The sequence below is a fragment of the Lynx rufus genome, unplaced genomic scaffold (assembly GCF_022079265.1).
Source record: "Lynx rufus isolate CCGP_SWC_20201006 ecotype Redwood Valley unplaced genomic scaffold, mLynRuf1.p SCAF_26, whole genome shotgun sequence".
Classification (NCBI taxonomy): Eukaryota; Metazoa; Chordata; class Mammalia; order Carnivora; family Felidae; genus Lynx; species Lynx rufus.
In genome coordinates, this window is record NW_025814841.1 from 12,621,496 (window position 1) to 12,644,747 (window position 23,252).

General features: G+C 37.0%; 2 protein-coding genes across 11 annotated transcripts in view; one reads left to right on the forward strand and one right to left on the reverse strand.

Moving 5' to 3' along the window:
- Positions 1-9,130, forward strand: part of RBM12B (RNA binding motif protein 12B) — a 26,094-nt gene extending 16,964 nt beyond the window's left edge. For 6 of the 10 annotated variants that reach the window (XR_006963985.1, XR_006963987.1, XR_006963988.1 and 3 more), the window contains one exon: positions 8,201-8,557. The gene's annotated coding sequence lies outside the window, so the exon portion shown is untranslated. Of the gene's footprint in view, positions 1-8,200; positions 8,558-9,061 lie in introns of those variants that run through there. The other 4 variants (XR_006963986.1, XR_006963993.1, XR_006963994.1 and 1 more) reach the window with 4 other exon arrangements.
- Positions 1-21,826, reverse strand: part of CIBAR1 (CBY1 interacting BAR domain containing 1) — a 27,947-nt gene extending 6,121 nt beyond the window's left edge. The window contains exons 1-7 of the mRNA XM_047089050.1: positions 21,740-21,826; positions 20,956-21,190; positions 17,799-17,867; positions 16,507-16,608; positions 13,470-13,475; positions 12,179-12,283; positions 2,650-2,763 (exon numbers count right to left, since the gene is read on the reverse strand). Of these exons, the coding sequence (XP_046945006.1) occupies positions 2,650-2,763; positions 12,179-12,283; positions 13,470-13,475; positions 16,507-16,608; positions 17,799-17,867; positions 20,956-21,190; positions 21,740-21,765 (657 nt within the window). The 5' untranslated portion in view covers positions 21,766-21,826. The remainder of the gene's footprint in view (positions 1-2,649; positions 2,764-12,178; positions 12,284-13,469; positions 13,476-16,506; positions 16,609-17,798; positions 17,868-20,955; positions 21,191-21,739) is intronic.
- Positions 21,827-23,252: the final 1,426 nt, after the last annotated feature.

The following is a 23,252-nucleotide window of genomic DNA, read 5'->3' on the forward strand; positions in this document are numbered from 1 at the left end:
CACACTATATTTTTTCTTTACAGGACTGGTCACATTATAAAACTTAAACAGTTACACAGTACAGGCACACTTCATTTTATTGCACTTCATTGTGCTTCACAGAGACTCTTTTACAACTTAAGGGTTTTGTGGCAATGCTGCTTCAAGCAAGTCTGTCAGTGCCATTTTTCCAACAGCATTTGCTCACTTCGTGTCTCTGTGTCACATTTTGGTAATTACTAACAATATTTTAAACTTTTTCATTATTATTACCTGTCTTAAGGTGACCTGTGATCAGTGATTATGACTCACTGGAAGCTCGGGTGGTTAGCATTTTTTTTAGCAATAATATATTTTCTTTATGTACACCTTTTTGCTTTTTGGATCTAATGCTGTTGCACACTTAATGGACTATAGTATATAACACTGTATGTTAACTGTGCTGGAATTAAAATAAAAGACTTAAAGAAGTAGACTACAAGTATAGCGTAAACATAACTTTTATGTGCACTGGCAAACCTAAAAATTCATTTGACTTGCTTTATTGTGATGTTCCTTTTGTTGCACAGGTCTGGAATGCTATAATATCTCTGAGGTATGCCTGTATATTTTTTAAATGTCTGAACTCTATGGTAGATTTTTAAATCTTTGCTTTGACAACTCAGACCTTTTCTAACTTATAATACTAAATCTTCAGAGTGATGCCTGGTATATAACAGGTGCTCAATAAACAGTTGTTGAATGAACATTTTATGAGGTAAATACTAGATCTCCATTTGAGAGATAAGGAAGCTGAAGAATGAAAAACTTGCTCAATATTACCCCATTAGAAAGTAGGAACGTTGATACTCAAAAACGTATCTATCACACAGCTCTGAGATCCTGGGTGTTTTATGAATCTCTCCTCCCACGAGCTATTTAGCTAGATTAAGAATACTGGTAAGGGAAGTGGTGTGACAGAATAAACTAGCTAGGACCTCTGGAATGAGAAAGAAAATCTTGGGGTTCAAAGAGATTGAAGGAACTTTAGTAAGAGTTAACAAATGGCATGTCAGAGGCATTAGAAAAAGGAGAATGAAGATACTTCTAAACAGGACTCCAGTCTTCTAGGAAAAGTAAGGGATCAGTTTTGAACCTACCACTCAGTGCAGTGTTTTTCTTGTAGGGAATGGTGCCTATCACACTCATCAAGAACCACACTAATCACAGTATAGAGAGGATAAAAACAGTGTCTGTAGTCAGGACTTTTGGGTTTGGCTTCCAGCATTATTAGTTATGGGACCCTTTGGGAAGTTTCTTAATCTACTTCTGCCTCAGTTTCCTCTTCCATAGAAAGGAGGACAATAAATACTTTTGTCAAAGTTGATGGGAGGATTAAAATATAATTAAAATGCATAGATCAGTAGCTGTCCAAAGTAATCGCTATATATAAACATTTGCTATTTTATTATTTTACAAATGACAGATAAAAGCTTGATCTGTTTTTTAAAAGATAGGACATGAAAGGAGTAAAAATTAAGAAACCTTAGCTATAGTACTTGGAAGGAAGGGAAACTTAGGAAGCCATCTATTGATAGACAATAAATAGAAATATCATGTGTGCATAACTGATATAAAACTAAGATGAGATTTTGACATTGGAAAACATGTACACATGTTAAAACATGTATCCTTCTTCATTTTAGTCAAACTGTTATCTGATTTTATGAATTAGATTTCCTGGAACCAGTGGAGTAGTGGGAAAAGAAGGCCCAGGTGAACTCTTTATGGATAGTTAGTTAATAAATAAACAACTGGGGGAATCTTCAAAATTGTCAACTGGCAGATACTCCCAAATTCTATCACTCATTAATAGAGAATTCTGGTTATATCTTGAGATTATCTGGTCTTTTTCACTTCTACTATAGAGATAATATGGACAAAGTCTGTGTGTAATATTTTATCTATTTCAGCAAAAATACTTTTGTGCCTTTATTCCTCCCTTTAAAAGGTAGGAGGGTTGGACAGTTACTCTTCAGATGTGCTTGTTGAAGCCAGGCTGTGATATTTAGATGCTCTAACATTAGTTGGCTACTTGCATTTGCATCTAACTATCAGTACAAAGCAAGCCTTATTATAAACCTACACTTATTTCATAGCATACTGATTAAATCACACAAAACTGGTGAGAATCCTGATTCTGCTGTTTACTAGCTAAGTGGCTGTGGTCAAGTTAAGTTACTTAAAACCTCTAAACCTGTTTCTGTAGTTATAAGATGCGAATAACCACAGCACCTACTTCATAGGATTCTGAGCAGTGAATGAGAAAATGCATGTGAAGCTTTGGGTATTCTGCACAGCATAAGCAATCAAATGTTAGCACTAATCAATGTGATGGTTAGCACACTTAAGTGACTTATATCACCAGTCAAAATGATACAGTATTTCACGTAATGGCCTTATTAACTAGCTGTTAATAAATTAATTCTTGGAACTTTACCATGGTCAATTTGTTAAGTTAAAAATACATAATGAGAAAAACATAAAAGTTGAGCTATTTGGGACTGCACACAGTAACACGAGCCATTGTAGTATTCAAACTTAAGATATTTTTACCCATACAGATTAATGCTTTCTTTTAAATATTTCCATCTTAAGAGAAGAACTTAACTTAGATAGATATAGTCCTACCTCCAAATCTTCTTCTTCATCAATCTTTTGTATGTTTTGGTAGGCAGCAGTATAGACCTCTAAAGCTTTGCCATGAAATAACATTTCAATAGTGATAAATTCTGAAAATATAGTCTAAAAAAAAAAAAAAACCACAAAGATTTGAATTTAAACAATCATATGAATTTGTGAATTTAGTAAATTTATTCCTTATTATTGTTTTTGCATTTTATGAAATACAGAGGTATCTCTTTTTCCACAGGGCACATCAAGTATAAAAGATAATGGGAATAAAAATAGTTGAAAAGACTGTAGCACAACGTTGAAATTATATAAAATATTTCTTATCCCACCATTTAATTTCCTCCTATTTTTTAATAAGTCAGTTCTTTGTATACCTTGTAATTGATATTTGTGATAAAAAAAAAAGATCTGACTAAAATGTATACCATATGTACTCTGTTACCATATGTCTCTAAATATTAGATAAAACAGGTCAGTTCTAAACCTGATATTTTAGTAACTCCAACTGATGTTGAAACAATAGTATGTCTTTTTAGACAGGAATTCTATCCCATCATATTTCTATGTGTTACTTGTATTCTCTAGCCACAAAGGACTTACTTGGTAATTATATTGCTACTACTGATAATAGCACCATGCATTTGTGTAGAGCTTTTCCAGTTTACGAATACGTGACTTGCCTCCTGTTGCTCATAGCTAGAATGTTGTGACTTGGGTCTGATTCTTCAAAAGTTATAGCTCTTGCTTATTGTACTGTGCTCTTCTTGCTGGAATCCATCATTTCCTTCACAAATAAACTATGCATGTAAACTCTATGGAGCATGATGACAGCTTACAACAAGGAAGATAATGAGCTAAGAGAATGAATGGAGATGTGCATGTTGATTTAAGCAGGAGTGAGATAATCGGTAGGTAAGGAAAGGATACAAACCAGAAAAGTTTTCAATAAAATAGGATCTTATCCTTTTGTTAATTATTTTGTCTCTTATCAAAATAAAAAAATCAGAGCATTAATATAGAGAGGAGTGGACAGAATAAGAATAAGGTAGAAAGTACCAAAGCATTGTCCTTAAGCAGCAAGAGAAAAGAGATGGGCTACAACAGACAAGAGTCAAATACCCATTTCACTTTGTTGCTGCTCTCCTGTGTTAGTCATCAAATAGGAGTGGCCCTGCACTTTGGAAGACAGTGTTATAGGTATCCCTTAGTGTCCTGTGATTTTTTTTTTTTCTCCTTTATGTCCATTCTTTCTTCCTTAAGAATATTTAAGGGAGTACTGATAGGCTTCTGATTACTACTCGATGGAAACAGATCAGTAGTTGAAAGTATCCCTTCTGGCCTAAAAAGACTGGGCTCTGGGACAAGACACAAGTATGACTAACAGTGACCCTTACTGTCACTTCATATAGGTCACAGAGGGTTCTGGTATACTGGAATGGCAACTGACTAATAAGCAGTATTATGACCAAGAATCTCTAGATACCCAAGAATGAAGTCGCTTTTGATTAAGACTGGCACTTATTCACTTAGTTGTCCGTCTTCCTAAGATAGCAGTCTAGCTAGAAAGGAGTCAAGTGCCCTTAGGAGTGTGAAAACTCCAGGAGGGAAAACAGCAGAACCAGAAGTCAATGATATGCCAAAACACTTAAGATTCCTACTTGGTTCTTGGTCTGCAGCTCATTTTAGGCAATGGGAATAATCAAGCAGAGGTTTACAACTTTCCTTCTGAATCTTAAATTTAGAGATTTTCTACATTTACTAAATAAAGAACTATGTAAAAAATATAGACATAGCTTGACTTTTTTTATTCAAGGCTGTTACAGAAATTTGTTTTCATTTATTTAGGTTTAATGTTTCAGCTAAGTACAGTAGAGAATCAACATTTTACAATGTTACACAGTGCACTCTCTTTTTTAGTTTTTCTTTTTTGGGTATTTATAAATCATCTGTTTACTTACGTGGATCTATTATGTGGAGAGAGAAGATAAGGTATTTGCTTTATGCTATAAAAGTACTTGAGAAATAAAGTAGCCTCAAATAAGGGCATTAAGCTTAATCAGTCAAGTGAGTTAGGTATTACTCCTATTTTTAAATATTTCTACAAGTGGACATTCTAAATCTTTATAATAGACTGTCACACTATTAAATAACTAGTGAAATCCAAATACTTACAACCTTATTACACCTAAATCAGTAGATTAGGCTTAATTCAAATCTATTCCACTGTGGTAACTTTGTGGAATATGCAAACATTTCAAAATAATTTAAAACATTTTTCAAGTATTTGAATATAGTTATTAAATTTCTGATGGTCAGAATCTCTGAATGTGTCATCTCTGAACTAACAATTTTTTAATACTAGCATTTTATAGGATTTACATTACCCTTAGCTCATAAGTGAGCCCTGAAAAATATGTAGATACGTCTGTCACTGAAGAAAGCTACATTATTTTTGTTTATTCATGTCCTCTGATAAGAGAATCTACTGCATTCTCATTTTAAAAAACACTGATCAACTTTGAGTCTGTTACCACTTTCCAGTCTCAATTTAGTTTCAATTAATGATAAGTACTTTACAAATTCTCTTTAATCTATAAATGGCTATTATTTACTATGTGGAAGGTGGGGGGGGAGGGAATCACTCTCAGGTTTTGTGATACATTGGTTTAATCCTTTATGGTTTGAACTTTTATTTCTTTTTTCTTTTTTTTTTTTGACGTTTATTTATTTTTGGGACAGAGAAAGACAGAGCATGAACGGGGGAGGGGCAGAGAGAGAGGGAGACACAGAATCGGAAACAGGCTCCAGGCTCTGAGCCATCAGCCCAGAGCCCGACGCGGGGCTCGAACTCCCGGACCGCGAGATCGTGACCTGGCTGAAGTCGGACGCTTAACCGACTGCGCCACCCAGGCGCCCCATGAACTTTTATTTCTTGACAAAACCTATATTGTAACACCTAAATAAGACGAGACTGGCCCTACTGATATTTTATACTGTTTATTTTTCTGTCAAAAACCATAATGGGAAATCAGAAGTACTGGTAATCTAGTATCCCAGACTTGGAATTTTTGACCTAAGAGTTATGAAGCCTAAAGATTATCATAGAGAGTTATATCCCTGAGTATAGCGAGGAGGGAATACTGCCAATTAATTATACTTTTTTTTTCTAGTTAGAATTTCACAAAACATCTGAAGATAGGCAGAAGGAAGGAGAATAATAGCAAGGAACAGAAAAGTTAGGTGACACCTAGTATAAGAAGAACATAAAAAGCATGTTTTTGAAATTAAATAGTTTCAGTGAATCACCAGAAGGGTGGTGGAACTTTTTAGGACCCAATCATACTTAGAAGTAATTTTCCCCAAATAAATTTAGCCTAACTTTCAGTGATCTCATGTAATCTTATCTGCAGTGGGTGAGTATCATCAGGGACAGACGCATTAATGAGTTATTTTTTTTTCCCCTTTTCAATTTTATTTTGTATGACTAGAGGGCAATTTGGGCATGTACTTAATTTTTACTGGTAGGAGATGGGGGAGCTAATCTGAAATTCTCTATTGACAAGTATTCTGTAAAGCAGGATAGTATATAGGAGTTAAGATTATGGGCTCTGGATTAAGATAAATGTGGGTTCCAATCATGACCGAACATAACAGTTATATAATATAAGCAGTTTATCTGTACTTTTCCTTAATTTTTCTCATCTGTACAATGGGGGATAAGAACAGTATCAAACTCATAAGTTTGGGGGTGAAGGATTAAATGAGAGAATCCAAGAAAAGGTATAGTATGGTGACTGACTTAGAGTAAGTGCTCAACACACGTTAGCTATTTTTATCACTCAAGAAGTAAACTTGCTAAGTTAGAAAATGTTCCTTATGTTAATATTAAAGCCTCTACCTGGTTTAATTAGCAAGCAACACTTTTAACAAAAAAGTCATGAAAGGTCTGACCAATAACATTTTGGCAAATAAAGGGGAAATAATGACTCCAGAGTAGAGGCTATTCAATAAGTGATGCCAGGAGAACTTTTATCTACTTGAAAAGAATAAAGCTAGATATCTACCTCATACCATATGCAAAACACAACTGCCAGATAAAATGTTTAAATATTTAAAATATTTTTAAAACTTACAAATACTACAAGAAAATATAAGCAAGTATTTACAATCTTGAGGATGAAAACAACCTTTCAAACATGACACCAAGTATGAAACCAAAAAAGAGACCAACAGATCTGGCAACAAACATAAAACTTTATGGCACAAACACACCATAAACAACAAAATGGGAAAATGCATTTGCGACATTTCTCTTCAATATAAAAGGTTAATTCTCTCAATATAAGGATTTTTTACAAATTAATAAGCAAACTGCCAACACTCAATAAAAATACAGGCTAAGGACAAGTGTGGGTAATTTACTAAAGAAGAAATAAATGTATTATTAAATATATGAAAAAATATTGTCTTAATAGTAGTAAGTGCAAATTAAGTTTACACCGATTTTTTTCACCTATCAGACTAATTATTAAAAAGACTACTACTCATCATTGGTATACTGGGTTGCTCATGCAGGTTTTATAGAAATGTAAACCAGTTAAAACTTTGTGGGCAGGAGTTTAAAGCTTTGTGGACAGAAGGTATCAAAATTTAAAGGGTGTATGCTCTTTGAATCAGAAATACCACTCTGTTAATTTATCCCAAAAGAACAACTGGATCAGCAAAAAGCCGAATGTTTAATGATGCAATGAGATCTATACCTGCAAAAATAATGTTGATATCACCAATAAGGACTGGTTAGATAAAGTAATATATATCCATAGCAAAAACTGTGAAGATACCAAAAGGATGATACACATCTGTTTCTTAGCAAATGTCTGTGATATATTAAATTTTAAAAAGAGATGCTACATATAGTGTGGTCCACTTAAATATAACTGTATAGGGGTAATGATATTACCTCCCTCATAAAGATGTTGTGAGGAGTAAGTGAGTGTATCCACATAAAATGCATACAATATGTGACATAGTCAACGCCTAAGAAATATTTATTATCCTATCTCTTGTGTATATGTACATAGAAAAAAGTTGTAATGACATAAACCAAAATGCTAATTTATTATTTCTCAGTAGTAGGATTATTATACTTTCTTAATAGTTTCATGCAGAAAATTTATGGTTGTTTTATATTTAGTTATAAGAAAAATAAAGCTATTAAAATTAAATTTAGAAGATGTTTCTTGTTCATGTCAGCTACTTTGCCACATACTGAATTCCTGTTCCTCTCTGTTCCAGGAGTGACCCCCTGTTTAAGATCCTTTCTGTAGGCCTGAAATTCCCTTGACATTCACCATGTAACTGATGATTTTTCCTATTATATGGGAAACAAATGGGATTGTGATTTTTCATCCACATTCTGTACTCTTAAGTTCCATAACAACTTTTCTCAAGCCGATTTTTTGCAAGGTTCCTGTGAGGTCTTTATCTAAAAATTGTGCTACCTTGCTGATTAATTAATTGTGCTACTTTTGCTTTTACCAAAATTCAGATGGACTTGTCAGTTAAACCTACCTCCCACACAGTTGTACAGTAATCAGCAGTGCTCACTCATTTCTGCCCCCAGAGAGGTTAGAGGAGCCAGAAGTTCTGCCCCCATCTGAACCAGTAGCCTGATAAAAGGTAAGAATAAGAATGTTCTAGGTTTGTTTCTCCCAAAATTATGAGTGGCAGCAACGATTTTTACTTTTCCAAGAATTTCTATCATAAACAGAAATGTAAGACATGCTAAAATCAACATAGGGGGGCAGTAGTGTCACTTTTTTTGACTTGTGTTTGAAACTTCTGGGATTTGTGCATCCCTCTTTATCATAAAAGATCTCAAATGAGGCCTGACTTGGAAAAGAAACAATTTGATAGTGATGAGGAAAGATGTATAAAATGGAGATTCAGAACCCTAACAGAATTTAATTTTGACCTCTGGAACTCATTTCTGGAAGTTTGGTAGATCGTGGGGGGGGGGTCTGTATTTAAAGTGTAGGTTGTCACAGATGATATATATCTTGTATGTAGAAAATCTTAAGTAATCTACTAAACTATCAGCACTAATAAATGAATTCTGTAAGGTTGCAGAATACAGGATCAGTCTGCAAAAACTGATTATATTTGTGTGCATTTGCAATGAATAATCCAAAAATGAAATTAAGTAAACAATTCCATTTACAATAGCATGAAGGATTATAAAATACTTAGGAAAAAGTTTGAGAAAAGAAACACAAAAATGTATCCTCTGAACACTATAAAATGGTTAAAATAAATTAAGGAATACTTAAATAAATGGAAAAATATCCCTATGTTTATGGCCTGAAAAAATTAATTGTAAGATGGCAATACTCCCCAAATTGATTTACAGAGTTGATGCAATTCCTACCAGAATCCCACCTGACTTCTTTATAGAAACTGAGAAGCTGATTCTAAAATTCATACAGAATTACAACAGATCTAGAATAGCCAAAACAATCTTTGAAAAGAAGAAAGTAGAAGAACTTATACACCCTGATTTTAAAATTCATTATAAAGCAATGCTAATCAATGTAGTGTGGTACTGGCATAGGACAGACCTATAGATCAATGAAAGGCAAAGTTCGGAAACAAAAACCATGTCAACTGATTTTTACCAAGGGTTCTAAGGCTATTCAATGGAAAAGAATAGCTTCTTCAACAAATGGTGCTTGGGCAACTGGACAGTCACATGCAAAAAGATGGAAGTTTAACCTTCAGCTCACACCATACATCAAAATTAATTCAAATGGATCAAAGACTTAAAAGAACTATGAAAACTATACAACTGTTAGAAGAAAACAGGGATAAATCTTCATGATCTCAGATTTGGCAATGGATTGTTAGATATGACACTAAAAACACAAGCAACAAAAGAAACAAATATATTGACTTCAAGCATAAAAACTTTTCTGCTTCAAGGAACACCATGAAGATAGTGAAAAGAACCCTAAGGATGAGAGAAAATAATTGCAAACCATATATCTGAAAAGGGACTTGTATCCAGAACAGATAAAGAACTTTTACCACTCGATAATAAAAAGACAACCCAATGAAAATATGGGCAAAGGGTCTGAATAGACATTTCTTCAAGGAAGACATACCAATGGCCAATAAGCATTAGCAGGGAAATGCAACTCAAAACCACAATGACCTACCATTTCACACCCACTCGGATGGTTGTGATGAAAAAGTTTGATGAACAGCAAGTATTGGTGAGGATGCAAAAAAATTTGAACCTAATCTTGAAGCCCCTTTGGAAAACAGTCTGGAAGTTTCTCAGATGATTACAGATAAAGTTATACCATATGATGCAGCAATTCAATTAGATGTATACCTAATAAAAATGACAATTTATGTCCATACAAAAACTTGTATATGAATGTATCGTTAATCACAATAGCCAAAAGGTAGAAACCACCCAAGTGTCCGTTAATGGATGAACCGATAAACAAAATGTGGCAATACTCATATAATAGAATATTTGGCCATAAAAAGGAATGGATTATACTCATAGGATACATGTTATGACATGATAGCATGTATACAGCTAATATACATATATGTATATAAGTATAGTTAATAATGAAAACATTACGCCAAGTGAAAGAAGCCAGTTATAAAAACCATGTCATGATTCCAGTCACATGAACTGTCCAGAGTAGCCAAATCCATAGAGACGTGAGATAAGTAAGTGATGGTTGCTTAGGGCTGGGGTGGGGTGGGGTGGGGTGGGAGGAGCAGTGAAGTACTAGGTCTTACTTTGAGGTGATAACAATGTTCTAAAATTGAGTGGTGATGATTACATATATCACAACACATTAAAAACTACTGAGTTGTACATTTTAAGTGGGTAAATTGTGTGGTGTATGAATTATATCTCAATTTTCTAAAAAGTAGGTTTCTTCCTGTCTAACACTTTTGTGACCACCAAGAGCCTTCCAAGGGCATGATACAGTAGGTAAAGAGAAAGCTTGGAAGCCCTTCTCTGTGCACCCTCCACTGTGCAGTCTCTTTCTATGTCATAATGCTTCAGAAAATCCCAGGTACTTGGAATTGCAGTTGGGAATTCTGCATTCACTGTCTCTGCCTGTTCTGTAACTGGTGGTCACTCAGGGAATTAAAAACACATGTAGAGGTAGTCTGCCCCTGAAGTGAGCCCAAAGATCAGAGACACAGATTGCCATGTGTACAAGGAAATTTTGCAGGCATGAGGATCAGCAGGAGAGAGGAATCAGTCTGCCATCACTGAAGAAGCCCTTAAGTGGCAATGGAATCAAGCATACCTCCCCAGTCTTCATTCTCATTGTTCAGGTTAAAGCTATTTATTTTAATAATCTTCTTTCCTTTCTCCCTCAATTTATGAGATGATGTCAGTGACTGTAAAATGTTATATCCTGCCCACACTCTCCCACCTCAGTAAATGGAGTTTGTCTCCTCTATTAAATGAGATGGTCTTTATGAGCAGTAATCTACCATTACAAAGCAGAGTGCAAAGTGAATTGAGAGGCTTTAAAAAAGGGTTTTGGTCTTCAGGACCAAACCAGAGACTTTTGAGCATGGTTATCAGAAAAAATCAAAGTTCTGAATCCTTTAAAACTGTAACGGGGAGAAAAAGGTACAAATGAATGTTGTTTCGTGGACTGTAAAGTGGAATGATATAATTAAATGGCAGATAATTTTACTGATAAAAATGTAACTTTTGAAAGCAAGATGTTTTCTTTGTTAGTAGTTGTAAAATGACAAAAGTATTTTTCTTTAAAGCCTTTTTCTCAGAAAATTTGCAGCAAGCCAAAACACATCCTAGATTACTTGTTTTAAAGGACATAATATGGTCATAAGCAATCCTCCAAATCTTTCCAAATGCATATGAAAAAGTCACTGAAGACTTCTGAAGTCTATGATCTGAAAGATGTCATATCTACTGGTATGTTGCAATAAGATAAGGCAGTTCTTATGACACTGTATCATGGTGGATGCAAATTTATGTGGTTGGCTACTCTTGCTATTTTTTTATGTGATAATATCTAGTTACTAGAGAGCATTTAATGAGTGTATTATAATGGAAAGCACAGATTTTTAAAATACATAATTGGTTTATAGTTTCAGATTTTTGGCTATGATACTTTGGGTAAATTACTTTCTATCTTTGCTTAAATTTTATATAATGTATGGATAACACCACCTCATTCTTATGAAGTTGCTATAAAGAGAATTCATATAAAGTGCCTGTAACAGCACTGGATGCACAAAAACGTAAGAAATGTTAGTTTCCTTTGATTAAATAGAAATGGAATAAGTTGAATATCTGAGGAAATAGGAAAATATCATCTGATATATTTTTATTTATAGTACCTTTTCCATATAGACTATGGGCTAAAAAAATCAGCATTAAAATTTTTCATACATTTAAATAAACAAAAAATAACATTAGAAAACATGTTGCAGACTTTAACAGTTACTTTATTACCTTTATATCCTTTATTTTCTGCTTTTCGAAATTGTCAATGGTTTCCTCCAGATGACGAGTTGTTCGGGTAGCATCCATTGTAGCTCTCTGCAATTCAGTTTCTGCCTACAAAAAGTATTCCCCAACCAAAGATATAAAACAGTTCAAGTTAGAATCCATTCAACTGAGTCTATTTCTAAATGTTACAATTGCCCTATTGGCTTTTTGGCGTAATACTGTAAACTGTTCAAGAATATATTTTACCACATAAAATAAAATGATCTATATAATAAGCATGTGCAGAATAAAGAACTTTAAATCTATTAAATGACATGATTCCTGACCTCAAACAAAAGAAAACGTTAACTCCTTCCCCTTTCTTCCTACAAAATCATTTTTTTCCCTATATCACCCTTGGGCTGTTTACTGTAAAACAATTTTCTATATTTTCTACTCCTTTCATCTGTTTTATCATCTGTGCCATTTATCATTCTGTTCTTTTCTCATTCTTTCCCCTTTAGCCCTTTATTTTCCAAAAAAGGATGGACTTGTGACTTAAGTATTTTAAATTTTCTAATTCTCCAAATGCATTAAATGTTTCTAATCCTGTAATATCCTAATCAGATATAGAAGAATGTACACTACAGATCTTTATTTCAGCATGGGGTGTATTTATACATTCTTCTTATAAGCTAATCATATTACACTGTTACCATTTAGTTAATGCTTATTACAAAAAATATATGCCAGTAAGTAATAAATTAGATGGCAACTTTAACGCTTTACTTCATATACTGTAATGACAAGTACTCATACAATCTGGATCTGTAGTGTATAATCAATATGGTGGCCAGTAGCCACATGTGGCTACTGTAAGATTTAATGATTAAAAAACTACTTCCTCATTTGGTTTAATTGCATTTCAAGAGCTCAACAGCCATATATTGCTAGTGGCTACAGTACTAGCAATATATGTATTTCACTTAAAAAAGCATTTCTTACTTTAGAATTGTAGTTGCCCAAAAATATTTAAAAGATTTTATTACTAAGCAGTAGAGGTTTTAAAAAACATAGCTTAATTTTTGATTAAATTCTAATACAGTTTTGTTTCCTGTACTAGTAGTATATTTACTCAAAAGTATCAAATATCATCATTTAATAATCCATGGAAAAATGTGCATTTGTCATCAAAGTTTAGTGACACGTACTATTTTGACATTTAGCCCTTGCTTTTTCAAGAAAATGTACAAATTGAAGTAAGTAAAAGAGTTTACTATAGGGATCCATCTCGACACACCACTTTATTACCCACCTGTGACTGAAATTTTTCATAAAGGAAAAAATACATTTCAAAGAGAACAATTTTTTTTAGTAAATTAGAATCATATGCTCATTGAGTTATATAAACTTGCAATCAGATTATACATTAATTATAATTTTATATTGATTATGTACTCTTACATTTAGAATAACTCATGGGGCACCTGGGTGGCTCAGTCGGTTAAGTGTCTGACTCTTGATTTCAGCTCAGGTCATGGCCTCACAGGTTTGTGGCTTCAAGCCCTGCACCAGGCTCTGCATTGACAGTGCAGAGTCTGCTTGGGATTCTCTCTCTCTCTCCTCTCTCTCTGCCCCTCCCCCACTTGCAGTGTCTCTCTCTCTCTCAAAAATAAGTAAACAAAAAAAGAAGAATTTAGAATAATTCAAGTACATGATTTTAAGATGCTAAGAATTTAAAAATATAGTCATTATACGTATGTGTACATTTGCCATAAGGGAGTAAAGTTTTTTAAAAGCATACAAACTTCTAACTTTTTTTTTTAAGTTTACTTATTTATTTTGAAAGAGAGTGCAGACACATGTGCAGGAGAGGCAGAGAGAGAATCCCAAGCAGGCTCTGTGCTCACAGCAGTGAGCCCAATGCAGGGCTCAATCTCACAAACTGCAAGATCATGACCCTCAGCTGAAATCAAGAGCCCGAGGCTTAACCAACCGAGCCACCCAGGTGCCCTGGGCTTGCAATTTTTAAAAATATAACTGTATCACAGGAAATTCAAAAGTAAAATAGAGTTCCTTTGTAGATTAGTATGAAAAAATTTCTAACAGTTATTTGATGCATGTTAACCTTCTGATGAGAATATTCAAGAAAACTAATTTCTTAATAGTATTACATGCGACTCACGCAATTCTTGTGACTACTTCCTTCTGATTATGTCTTTGCCCTCTCCAGTTACTGATAGTCTCAAATTAAAAAAATTTTTTTTGATTTGGACAGGTAGGTGGAATTGGCTAAACCAGGAAAAGAGTGGGGAAGCAGAGGCTACAGCTGGGACACCTGTGTTTTAATCTTCCCCCACCCTCCACCAACTAATATTCATTTCTGAAAGTCTCAGATCTTTTCACTCAGGCACAGCAACTCACACAAAGTTAACACAGCTATTTTTAACAAAAAGGACATAGGTTTCTATTTCTGGTTTTTGTTTTGTTTTTTCGGAAAATTCTTCAAAATCCTATAATGTATCAATTTGAGTAGGAAATGCTTTTTATTAAAACACTATGAGGGCGCCTGGGTGTCTCAGTCAGTTGAGCATCCGACTTCAGTTCAGGTCATGATTTCACAGCCTGTGAGTTCAAGCCCCCGTCGGCCTCACTGCTGTCAGCACAGAGCAGACTTCAGGTCTTCTGTCCCCTTTCTCTCTGTTCCTCCCCCTGCTCATGCTCTCTCAAAGATAAACATTACAAAAATAAAAAAATAAAATACTATGACACAACTCTGTGAGTTAGAGGTATCAGTATATTTAATGAAACTAGCCATTAGTGCAAAATGGCTTATAAAATGGTGAGCCAGACTGGCGTTTTTCAAACTGTGTCATAGGAAACTTTTTCCAAAGCCACCCAGGGCCTTGCAGGATGAGCAAGCAGACAGAGCCCTGAGATTCTTCTTTATCCCATCCTCTTATATCAGAGCCACTCCGTGTTTTTTACATATTGAACTTTAACATGCTTGCTGCTTTTGAATTATCAGATGAATTTTAAGGGTCCATCCTGGTAAATATTCTATTATGCTAAGATTGAATATTTTTATATTTATATTGAATACATTTGTATATAGATTGTCCTTTATTTTCTAGTCTTAGGTTGTCAAAATCCACTCACTTTTCCAGTGAGCATATCAATTCACCTATAGCAGTAATCTATCCCATTGTTGCATTTATTTCCCCCAATGTGAACCTAGCGACCAGTTTCATCTACAGTATGACTGCCTCCTCCACAGCAGTGTTTACAACAGACCATCTAAGTCAGAAACATCTTTGTCTTAGAAATGTTCATTTCTGTGTTGAATCTCCACACTAATACCCATGATTCAATCCTACCAACCACTTGGGATTCCAGATGTGACATTTTTCTGCCTTTATGTATTCTCCTCCAAACAAAACAAAACAACAAAATTTTGATCTCTCGCTTCTTAAAATCTGGATAACCTGGTCTCTCTGCCTTAGTCCCTAGTTGGCAGTCATAAATTTTCCACCATTCTCTGGTTTTTCTGACTTGCTTAAAATCCAGACTCTATAATCTAGTTGGTAAATCTTAATCCTCAACTAGATGTTTCTGTCCCAGCCCTATGGCTGCCCATTTTTGTTTATTACAAGGTTGGGCTTATGTACCTTTGGTCCAGAGAAGGAGGACCGCGCAACTGGTGTAGCCCCAAATTATTGCTCCAGGGGTTCCCCTCAGGGATGGAGGTGTTATGGAACCTCAAATGCCCCCAATAGGGGCACTCCTAATTGGCTGAGCTAGGGCAGTAAAAACCTTCAGGAAGCAGGAAGGAGACACAAGGAATGGGAAAAAGAGGCAGGGGGATAAATTAGTACTTTCTATACAATTGCACCTATTCCAATGGTTGGCAATTAGCCAGGCACTATTTTCTATCCTTTTATTTAGTCATGAACAAGGTACATTCTACCTTAAGTAACAGTCAGTCTTAACAGAAGATCCTTGTCACAGTTGATAGTCCTATCTAGATCCTTTTGTGTCCAGCTAAGGACCTCAATTGTATTCTAGAACCTCCTGAGGGTCTTTGGCTGGTAGTCATAATTGTGGTTTCACACTGTTGTTGTTTTTAAAGGTGAAGGGGATTATACTGGGGAAAAATGACTTTTCCTTCCTTTTCAAAAGCAGGGCAGTTGATTTCTATAATGAGAACTTGTAAATGCATAGGCTTCTTTTCAACCTTTATATTCAAATTTTCTGCACATTTAAGAGTAGAAATGCATAATTTCCATATATATTTACTTTTGTACGGCATACCTTACAAAACATTTTTTTAAAGATCAAAAGTCAAAGGATACAATAACATGTCGATCAGATGGGTTTCGCTGTCGTGTTCTTTCTAACTGAGTTAACTGTTTAGCTTCTCGATTCCTTGCTGTTAATGTTGCCTTGAGGTCATCCTGAAAAGAGGCATTTATGATTAATACAAATCTCTGATTTAAGAAGTAATATATACACACTCTGTTTTTTTTTTCAATGCTTTTTTTTTTTTATTTATTTTTTTGGGACAGAGAGAGACAGAGCATGAACGGGGGAGGGGCAGAGAGAGAGGGAGACACAGAATTGGAAACAGGCTCCAGGCTCCGAGCCATCAGCCCAGAGCCTGACGCGGGGCTCGAACTCACGGACCGCGAGATCGTGACCTGGGTGAAGTCGGACGCTTAACCGACTGCGCCACCCAGGCGCCCCATACACACTCTGTTTTAAGAATGGGAAAACACTCCTTGTTTGGTCCATGTATCATTACCACAGGAATTATTACTACTGCAGAATCAGTGTGTGTGAGTGTGCCTATGTATGTGTGCATTTCTTTAATATCCTCTAAAAATAATGATACAGGCAAGATAATTTTAATACGAACCTATAACCATTATATATAATGTTATATAGAGAGAGAATTTTGACGGTGGTAGTAGTTACATGTGTATACACATTTGTCAAAACTCAATGAACACTTAAAACAGAATTTTACTGCCTGTAAATTATACCTCAAAGTTGATTTAAAAAACAGAACTTGGGATGTAACATGCGGTATGGAGACTATAGTTATTAATCCTGTATTGCGTATTTTAAAGTTGCTTAAGAGTACATCTTAAAAAGCCTCATCGCAAGAAAAAAAGATTTCTAACTATGTATGATGATGGATGTTAACTAGACTTTTGTGATCATTTCACAATGTACACAGATACTAAATCACTGAAACTAATATGTCTCAATAAAAAAATAGAGCTTTGTCTTAGTCACTTTTAGTCTACCTGTTATTGCCTACTTTAAAATGAAAAAATATAAACTTAATATAAACTTATATTCATTTAGTAAAATAAGTTCTGTCCATATATTCTTCATGACTACAAATATTAAATATTTTAAACTTTCTATAATAATGTTTTATGTTGCTATAGTTTACTTAGTAAACTCACTAAAAATATCTCACTATTCTCAAAGTTCTAAGAAATGATGCTTCATAAAATGTGTGAAAAGAACTGTGTAACTATTATGTTATACTTTTTATTAAGAGGACAATTATTGGAAATCTCATCCTCATTGCCACAATACCTAATAAATAGTAGGAAAAAATGAATTTACTTACTCGTTTCATTTTTACAATGGTTCCATAAGCTTTCAAAGGTTCAACTACTTTGGCTTCAAGTCTTTCAACCTATTGAAAATTATTATAAAATATAACTGAAAAGAAACACAGACATATCAAAATTTAAATTCGGAAATAAAACCTGTGCTATTTAACCTAAACATAATTACTACACAGAGTAATGTTTTAAGATGTCACAGTTTATCTTTATAAAAAAGCATCACCAGAAATTGATAAAACTCAGAATCGAAACTCAAATACAATAAAAACTATTAAGTTGCAGAGGAACAATAAAAGCAGAAAAGTACCTCGTATACAATATGGCAAGAAGGTGTCTCAGGTTTCTAAGAAGCTTATCTCCGCCACACAATCATCTATTACTTTTCTACCTCACAGTTGCTTTTGGGTAAGTCTCAAGACCTCTCAAATTTTAGTACTGCTACCATTATCAGTGTGTTTAGCACAGTGTTGGATATTCTACATATATTATCTCCAAAAGTAATAGTCCAACTTTCCAGATAAGAAAATATATTATCTCCAAAGTAATAGTCCAACTTTCCAGATAAGAAAATTGAAGCTGAAAGCTACAGCATATTGGAAAAATTTTAAATGACACAAATCCTCAAAAGCAGAAAAAGCTTACAGACCACTGCATTAGCTGCAATTCTTTTCTGGGAAGCCTTTTGTAAACTACTAAAGCTTGAAGAACAAGATAAATGGTCTCAGTGTTGCTGAACTGTCAAACTGCATGGTTGATTTTTTATTCAGAATTAAACTGTTTTTCTTGGGGCGCCTGGGTGGCTCAGTCAGTTGAGCAGCTGACTTTTTTTTTTTGGAGCGGCTGACTCTTGATTTCATCTCAGGTCATGATCCCAGGATCGTGGGATCTAGCCTATGTTAGGCTCATTGCTGAGCATCTGAAGCCTACTTAGGATTCGCTCTCGCTCTCTCTCTCTCTCTCTCTCCCCCTCTGCCGCCTCCCTTGCTTGCAATCTCCCTAAAATTAAAAAAAAAAAATTGAACTGTTTTTCTTAAACATTACAGTTTTTATCTCATTTTGAGTAATTACTTTCTTTAATTAATAGTGCTAGTGAAAGGCACTGAAAAAGGTTTTATAAAGACATATATAGGGGTGCCTGGGTGGCTTAGTTGGTTAAACATCCAACTCTTGATCCCTGCTCAGGTCATGATCTCATGGTTCATGAGATGGTTCATGAGACTGAGCCCCAAGTCAGGCTCTGCGCTGACAGGGAGGAGCCTGCTTGGGATTCTATCTTTCCCTCTCTCTCTCTGCCCTCCCCCCCCAGGTGCTTGTACATGCACACACACCTTCTCTCTCTCTCAAAATAAAATTAAAAACAATCCAAAACTTTAAAGGCAAATATATATGTATAGTGTAAGAAAAATAACTCTTGGACAATAACATTTTCTTTATCAGGACAAGTAATACAAGATGACATTATTGTTCAAAATGAACATTATTTTTGGAGAAGGAAGAAGCCTTTTTAAAAAATGTTTATTTATTTATTTTGAGAGAGAGAGAGAGAGCACATAAGGAGGGGAGGGACAGAGAAAGAGGGAGACAGAATCAATCCCAAGCATGCTCTGTGCTGTCAGCGCAGAGTCCAATGCAGGGCTCAATCTCACGAACTGTGAAATCATGACCTGAGCCGAAATCAAGAGTCAGAACTCTTGAAACTGACTGAGCCACCCAGGCGCCCCAGGAAGAAGGCTTTTTTTTGATGATGTATGTTTATATAGTCAGTACTTTACATTTCATATTGGTTTTTCTACAAACAAAATGTATATGAATGCTTCACTTTAAAAAATTTTAGGAAAATGAAACAAACCAAGTTCTCATTGAGTAAATATTAGGAATCCTAAAATAAAAACCATGAATACTCTGAATAGTTTAGTCTATACCATTTTGAATAATCCATACACTGATTATGCAGTGCAAGGATTATCTTAAGTCTTGTTTCTGTTCTCCTTTTTGTGGCCTACCTTTTGTTCATGGTTCATTAGCACCTCCACCATTTGGGAAGCAGGGGAAATAAAAAAGGAGAACAAATGTAAACCAATTCACTTTGCTATTTGATAAATAGCATAGAGGTTTTCTAGAAAGGGGCACTGAAATTACTGTCTTAACATGGGAATTCAGGGTTATCAGTGAGTGTAAATAAATAATTTTTGAACACTAAGTCCCCAGTTATGTTTAACTGAGAATTGGGTGTTTATTATAGAAGACTATCCTATGACAAGAACTCAACTTTTCCCAAAAAGTACCCCCAAATCTAGCTACTACTCAAATTTCCGTTTGGATCGCAAATGTAGGTTCAAAGATCGTTATCTTTGTTTTTGTGAGTTTTTTTGATAATTGAAATTACTGGATTAGGCTTTTAAAAAGTACCAAAAGCACTGATGAGAAGAGTCCAAGAGAAGCAATGTGGCTCCTAACTTGGCAATTTTCTGACAGTAAACCTGTATCTTGAAACCTAAGATAAATATAAGTGAAAGTGCTTATGAGGTTTTAAAGGTAAAAATGGACTTTCATGAAGAAAACAATTACAACACCATCTTCTTCCCTCCTTTCCAAAGCAAAAGCAAAAAAACCAAAGCCACTCCACAAAGTCTCACTACTAGTTTATATCTATGATATAAATCAGCAAATCACTGCTGCTTTTTTTTTTTTTTTTTTTATCAATGAAATACCGGTCCACTTTACAGAGCACTGAAGCAGCAAAGATCTCTTGTCCAATTATTACTTATTCACTCGTATTACCACTCTCAACATCTTCCATCTCCAGACATACTTTAAAATATACTTACGTGCACACAAGACACAAGTCATGCTCCTTTTCTTTCCCATGGGTACTATGTTTACTACCCCCTGTAAAGAGCCACCCCTTGGCCAAATGAAGTGGGGAAATTCAGGACTTCAGAACACCCTAAAGTTTAGTTTGAAAACGGTAAAATCACAAATCACAGGAAGCTTCCCTTTAACAGACTCACACAATGTTACATGAAATGTACGTTTATCATCAAGTGTGTGGTCGCCACTGCAGTTAGGTGGATTACAAGTGGAAGTCTTCACGGTTCCTTCATCCACTACTTCGGGGCTCATTCATAACAATGACGCTGTGACCTCACTCCATACCTCTGCTTGTCGGTAATCCTGAAGTTTGGCAAACTCCTCGGCAAAGTTTTTCAGGCCCTGCTTTAAATTTGGGGTCTCTGTGGAGGCATACACGTTGATTTCATTCACCAGTAGGTCTGCTTTGTCTCGCAGTCTGGCAGTTTTCCGCACATAAGCAGCAAAGATTTGGCACAGCTCTCCGAAATGCTTCTCCACATTCGTGACAGCATCTTGCAGTTGTCTGGTTTGAGCGTCCCTAGAGAAAAAGATGACACAAAACGCAAATCATTCTCATCAGAGATGAAAAGGCTTCATCTCCGCGTTAATTTGATACGCAAACATTCCCGGGGCGTTTTGCGGCTTCGAAGGAGCAAACCATCAACGATCCCACCACCTCCCGAGGCGGGTTCCCCTCCTCTAGGTCCCCATGTCGGGGCCTGGCCTCAACACCCCGACAGTGCGGGCGCACGGAGAGGCCAGGCTGTGGCCTGGCCGCGCCGCCGCGGGGAGGCGGCTGCTAGGGCTGCCGCTCGGCGCGGCGCGGCCTGGGCGCCCGGCTGCCTCCCTGGCGTCTGCACCGCCCGGGCAATACCGGGCCCGGGGAGCGTGGTCCCAAGATCCACCCCGGCCTCCGGGGCTCGCCGCAGCCCTGGGAAGTAGGCCCCAGATCGCAGCGGGGACGGGCCAGACCCCGGCCTGGGGTCGAGATTCGGCACGGAGGCCCCGGAGAGAGAGGCTCCGCTTCCCCCACCCGAGCCCTCGCGTGTGGAGGGGCCCCGGCCAGCCGAGGCTCCGGGGCTGTTACCGGTTTTCCAAGCTGCGCCTCAACATCTTGCCTTGCGCACGGCCGGGGACCCCGGGCTGGGCCCAACGACCTGGGCTCGGAGGCGCCCGAGCGTGCGCCGGGGCGCGAGCCGCCGCCTCCCGGAGCCTGAGAACCCGCCCCGCGCGCCGCCGCGCCGGCCCCGGCGTTTCTACGGCAACGCGGCGCGTCCCCGCGCTCGGGGCCTGAGTCGGCGGGAGCGCGGCCAGGGAAAGCCGGGGGGCCCCGGCGCCCGCCCCGAGACCCGCCCGCGCCCTCGGCCCGCGCGTTCCCTCCCGCCGCGTGCGGTTGGCACAGCGCCTAGGCCGGTGCCCGCTGCTGGGCCTTTCATCCTCGTCGAGAGCCGCGCTCGCCAAACACCGCCTCCGGTCCCTCCAGCCGGGACTGTGGGCAAAGGAGCGAAAAGCCAATCAGCCAGTAACTGGGAGGGAAACGTAAAAGGAAAGGCCAATGGGGTCCAGTTTCTGCTGACGCGCCATTTAGCTTCAGAGCATATGCTCAGCGTGTCCGCGTCCCTGTGTTGAATCTGAAAACGTGGGCTCTTGGAAGCTGCCTTTGGTAGGAGCGCTGCTTACCGTCTCATCCCTAACTTTTCACTTATTCAGCAAATATTTGTCGAGTTCCTATTTTCTGGAAAAGATTGGGTTAGACACTGGAACTAATACAAAGGTAAGAAGAAAGGACCCCCATCCTGACGGACCTTAGTGTTCAATGAGGTGACAGCCACTTAAACTGTTGAACAATATACTCTGAGATAAATAACAAACGGGAGGCTTTTCTTTTGCCTTTGAACAACCCATGTTCTTTGGGTCTTCTGACCTTACCTTGTGCTGCTCTTCCAAGTTAACACTGTTAGGACGAAATTCAAGCTTCTCTCTCTCTCTCTCTCTCTCTCTCTCTCTCTCTCTCTCTCTCTCTCTCTCACACACACACACACACACACACACACACACACGCGCGCGCGCCTCACACTTCTGTCTTCCCAACAGCACGTTAGGGCCCTCTTCCTTGGTAGTGTATTTTCTGGATTTTGTGCTGTCTCCCCCCGTCTAGACTGAGCTCTTGGAGGTAGAGGAAATGCAATTTTGGTCTTGTATTGTCAGTGCCTTAGGCTGATGAAAGTTTGTTTTGGACAAATGGATATCCCCAGTCCTTTGTTACCTCTCTTATGGAACTCCCCTTCTTCTCGTATGTTACCTGTATTCCTCTCTTCTGCCCCTTGTATTCATTCGGCAAGTTATCTATCCGGGACCTGTTGTATTCCAGATAGTGTGCTGGACTCTGAGCGTGGAGTAGTAAACTAAAATCAGAATAGTCTTTGCTCTTGTAGAGTGCACAGTCTCCTCAGAGTGATAGACACTAATCAAACAAATACTTGTAAAATTGCAGTTGAGGTATGTGCTACTGTATCTATTTTTTGCTGTATAACAAATCATGGCAGAACCTTGTGGCTTATGATAGTCCTTTAGCTAACTCAGGATTCTATGAATGGGCT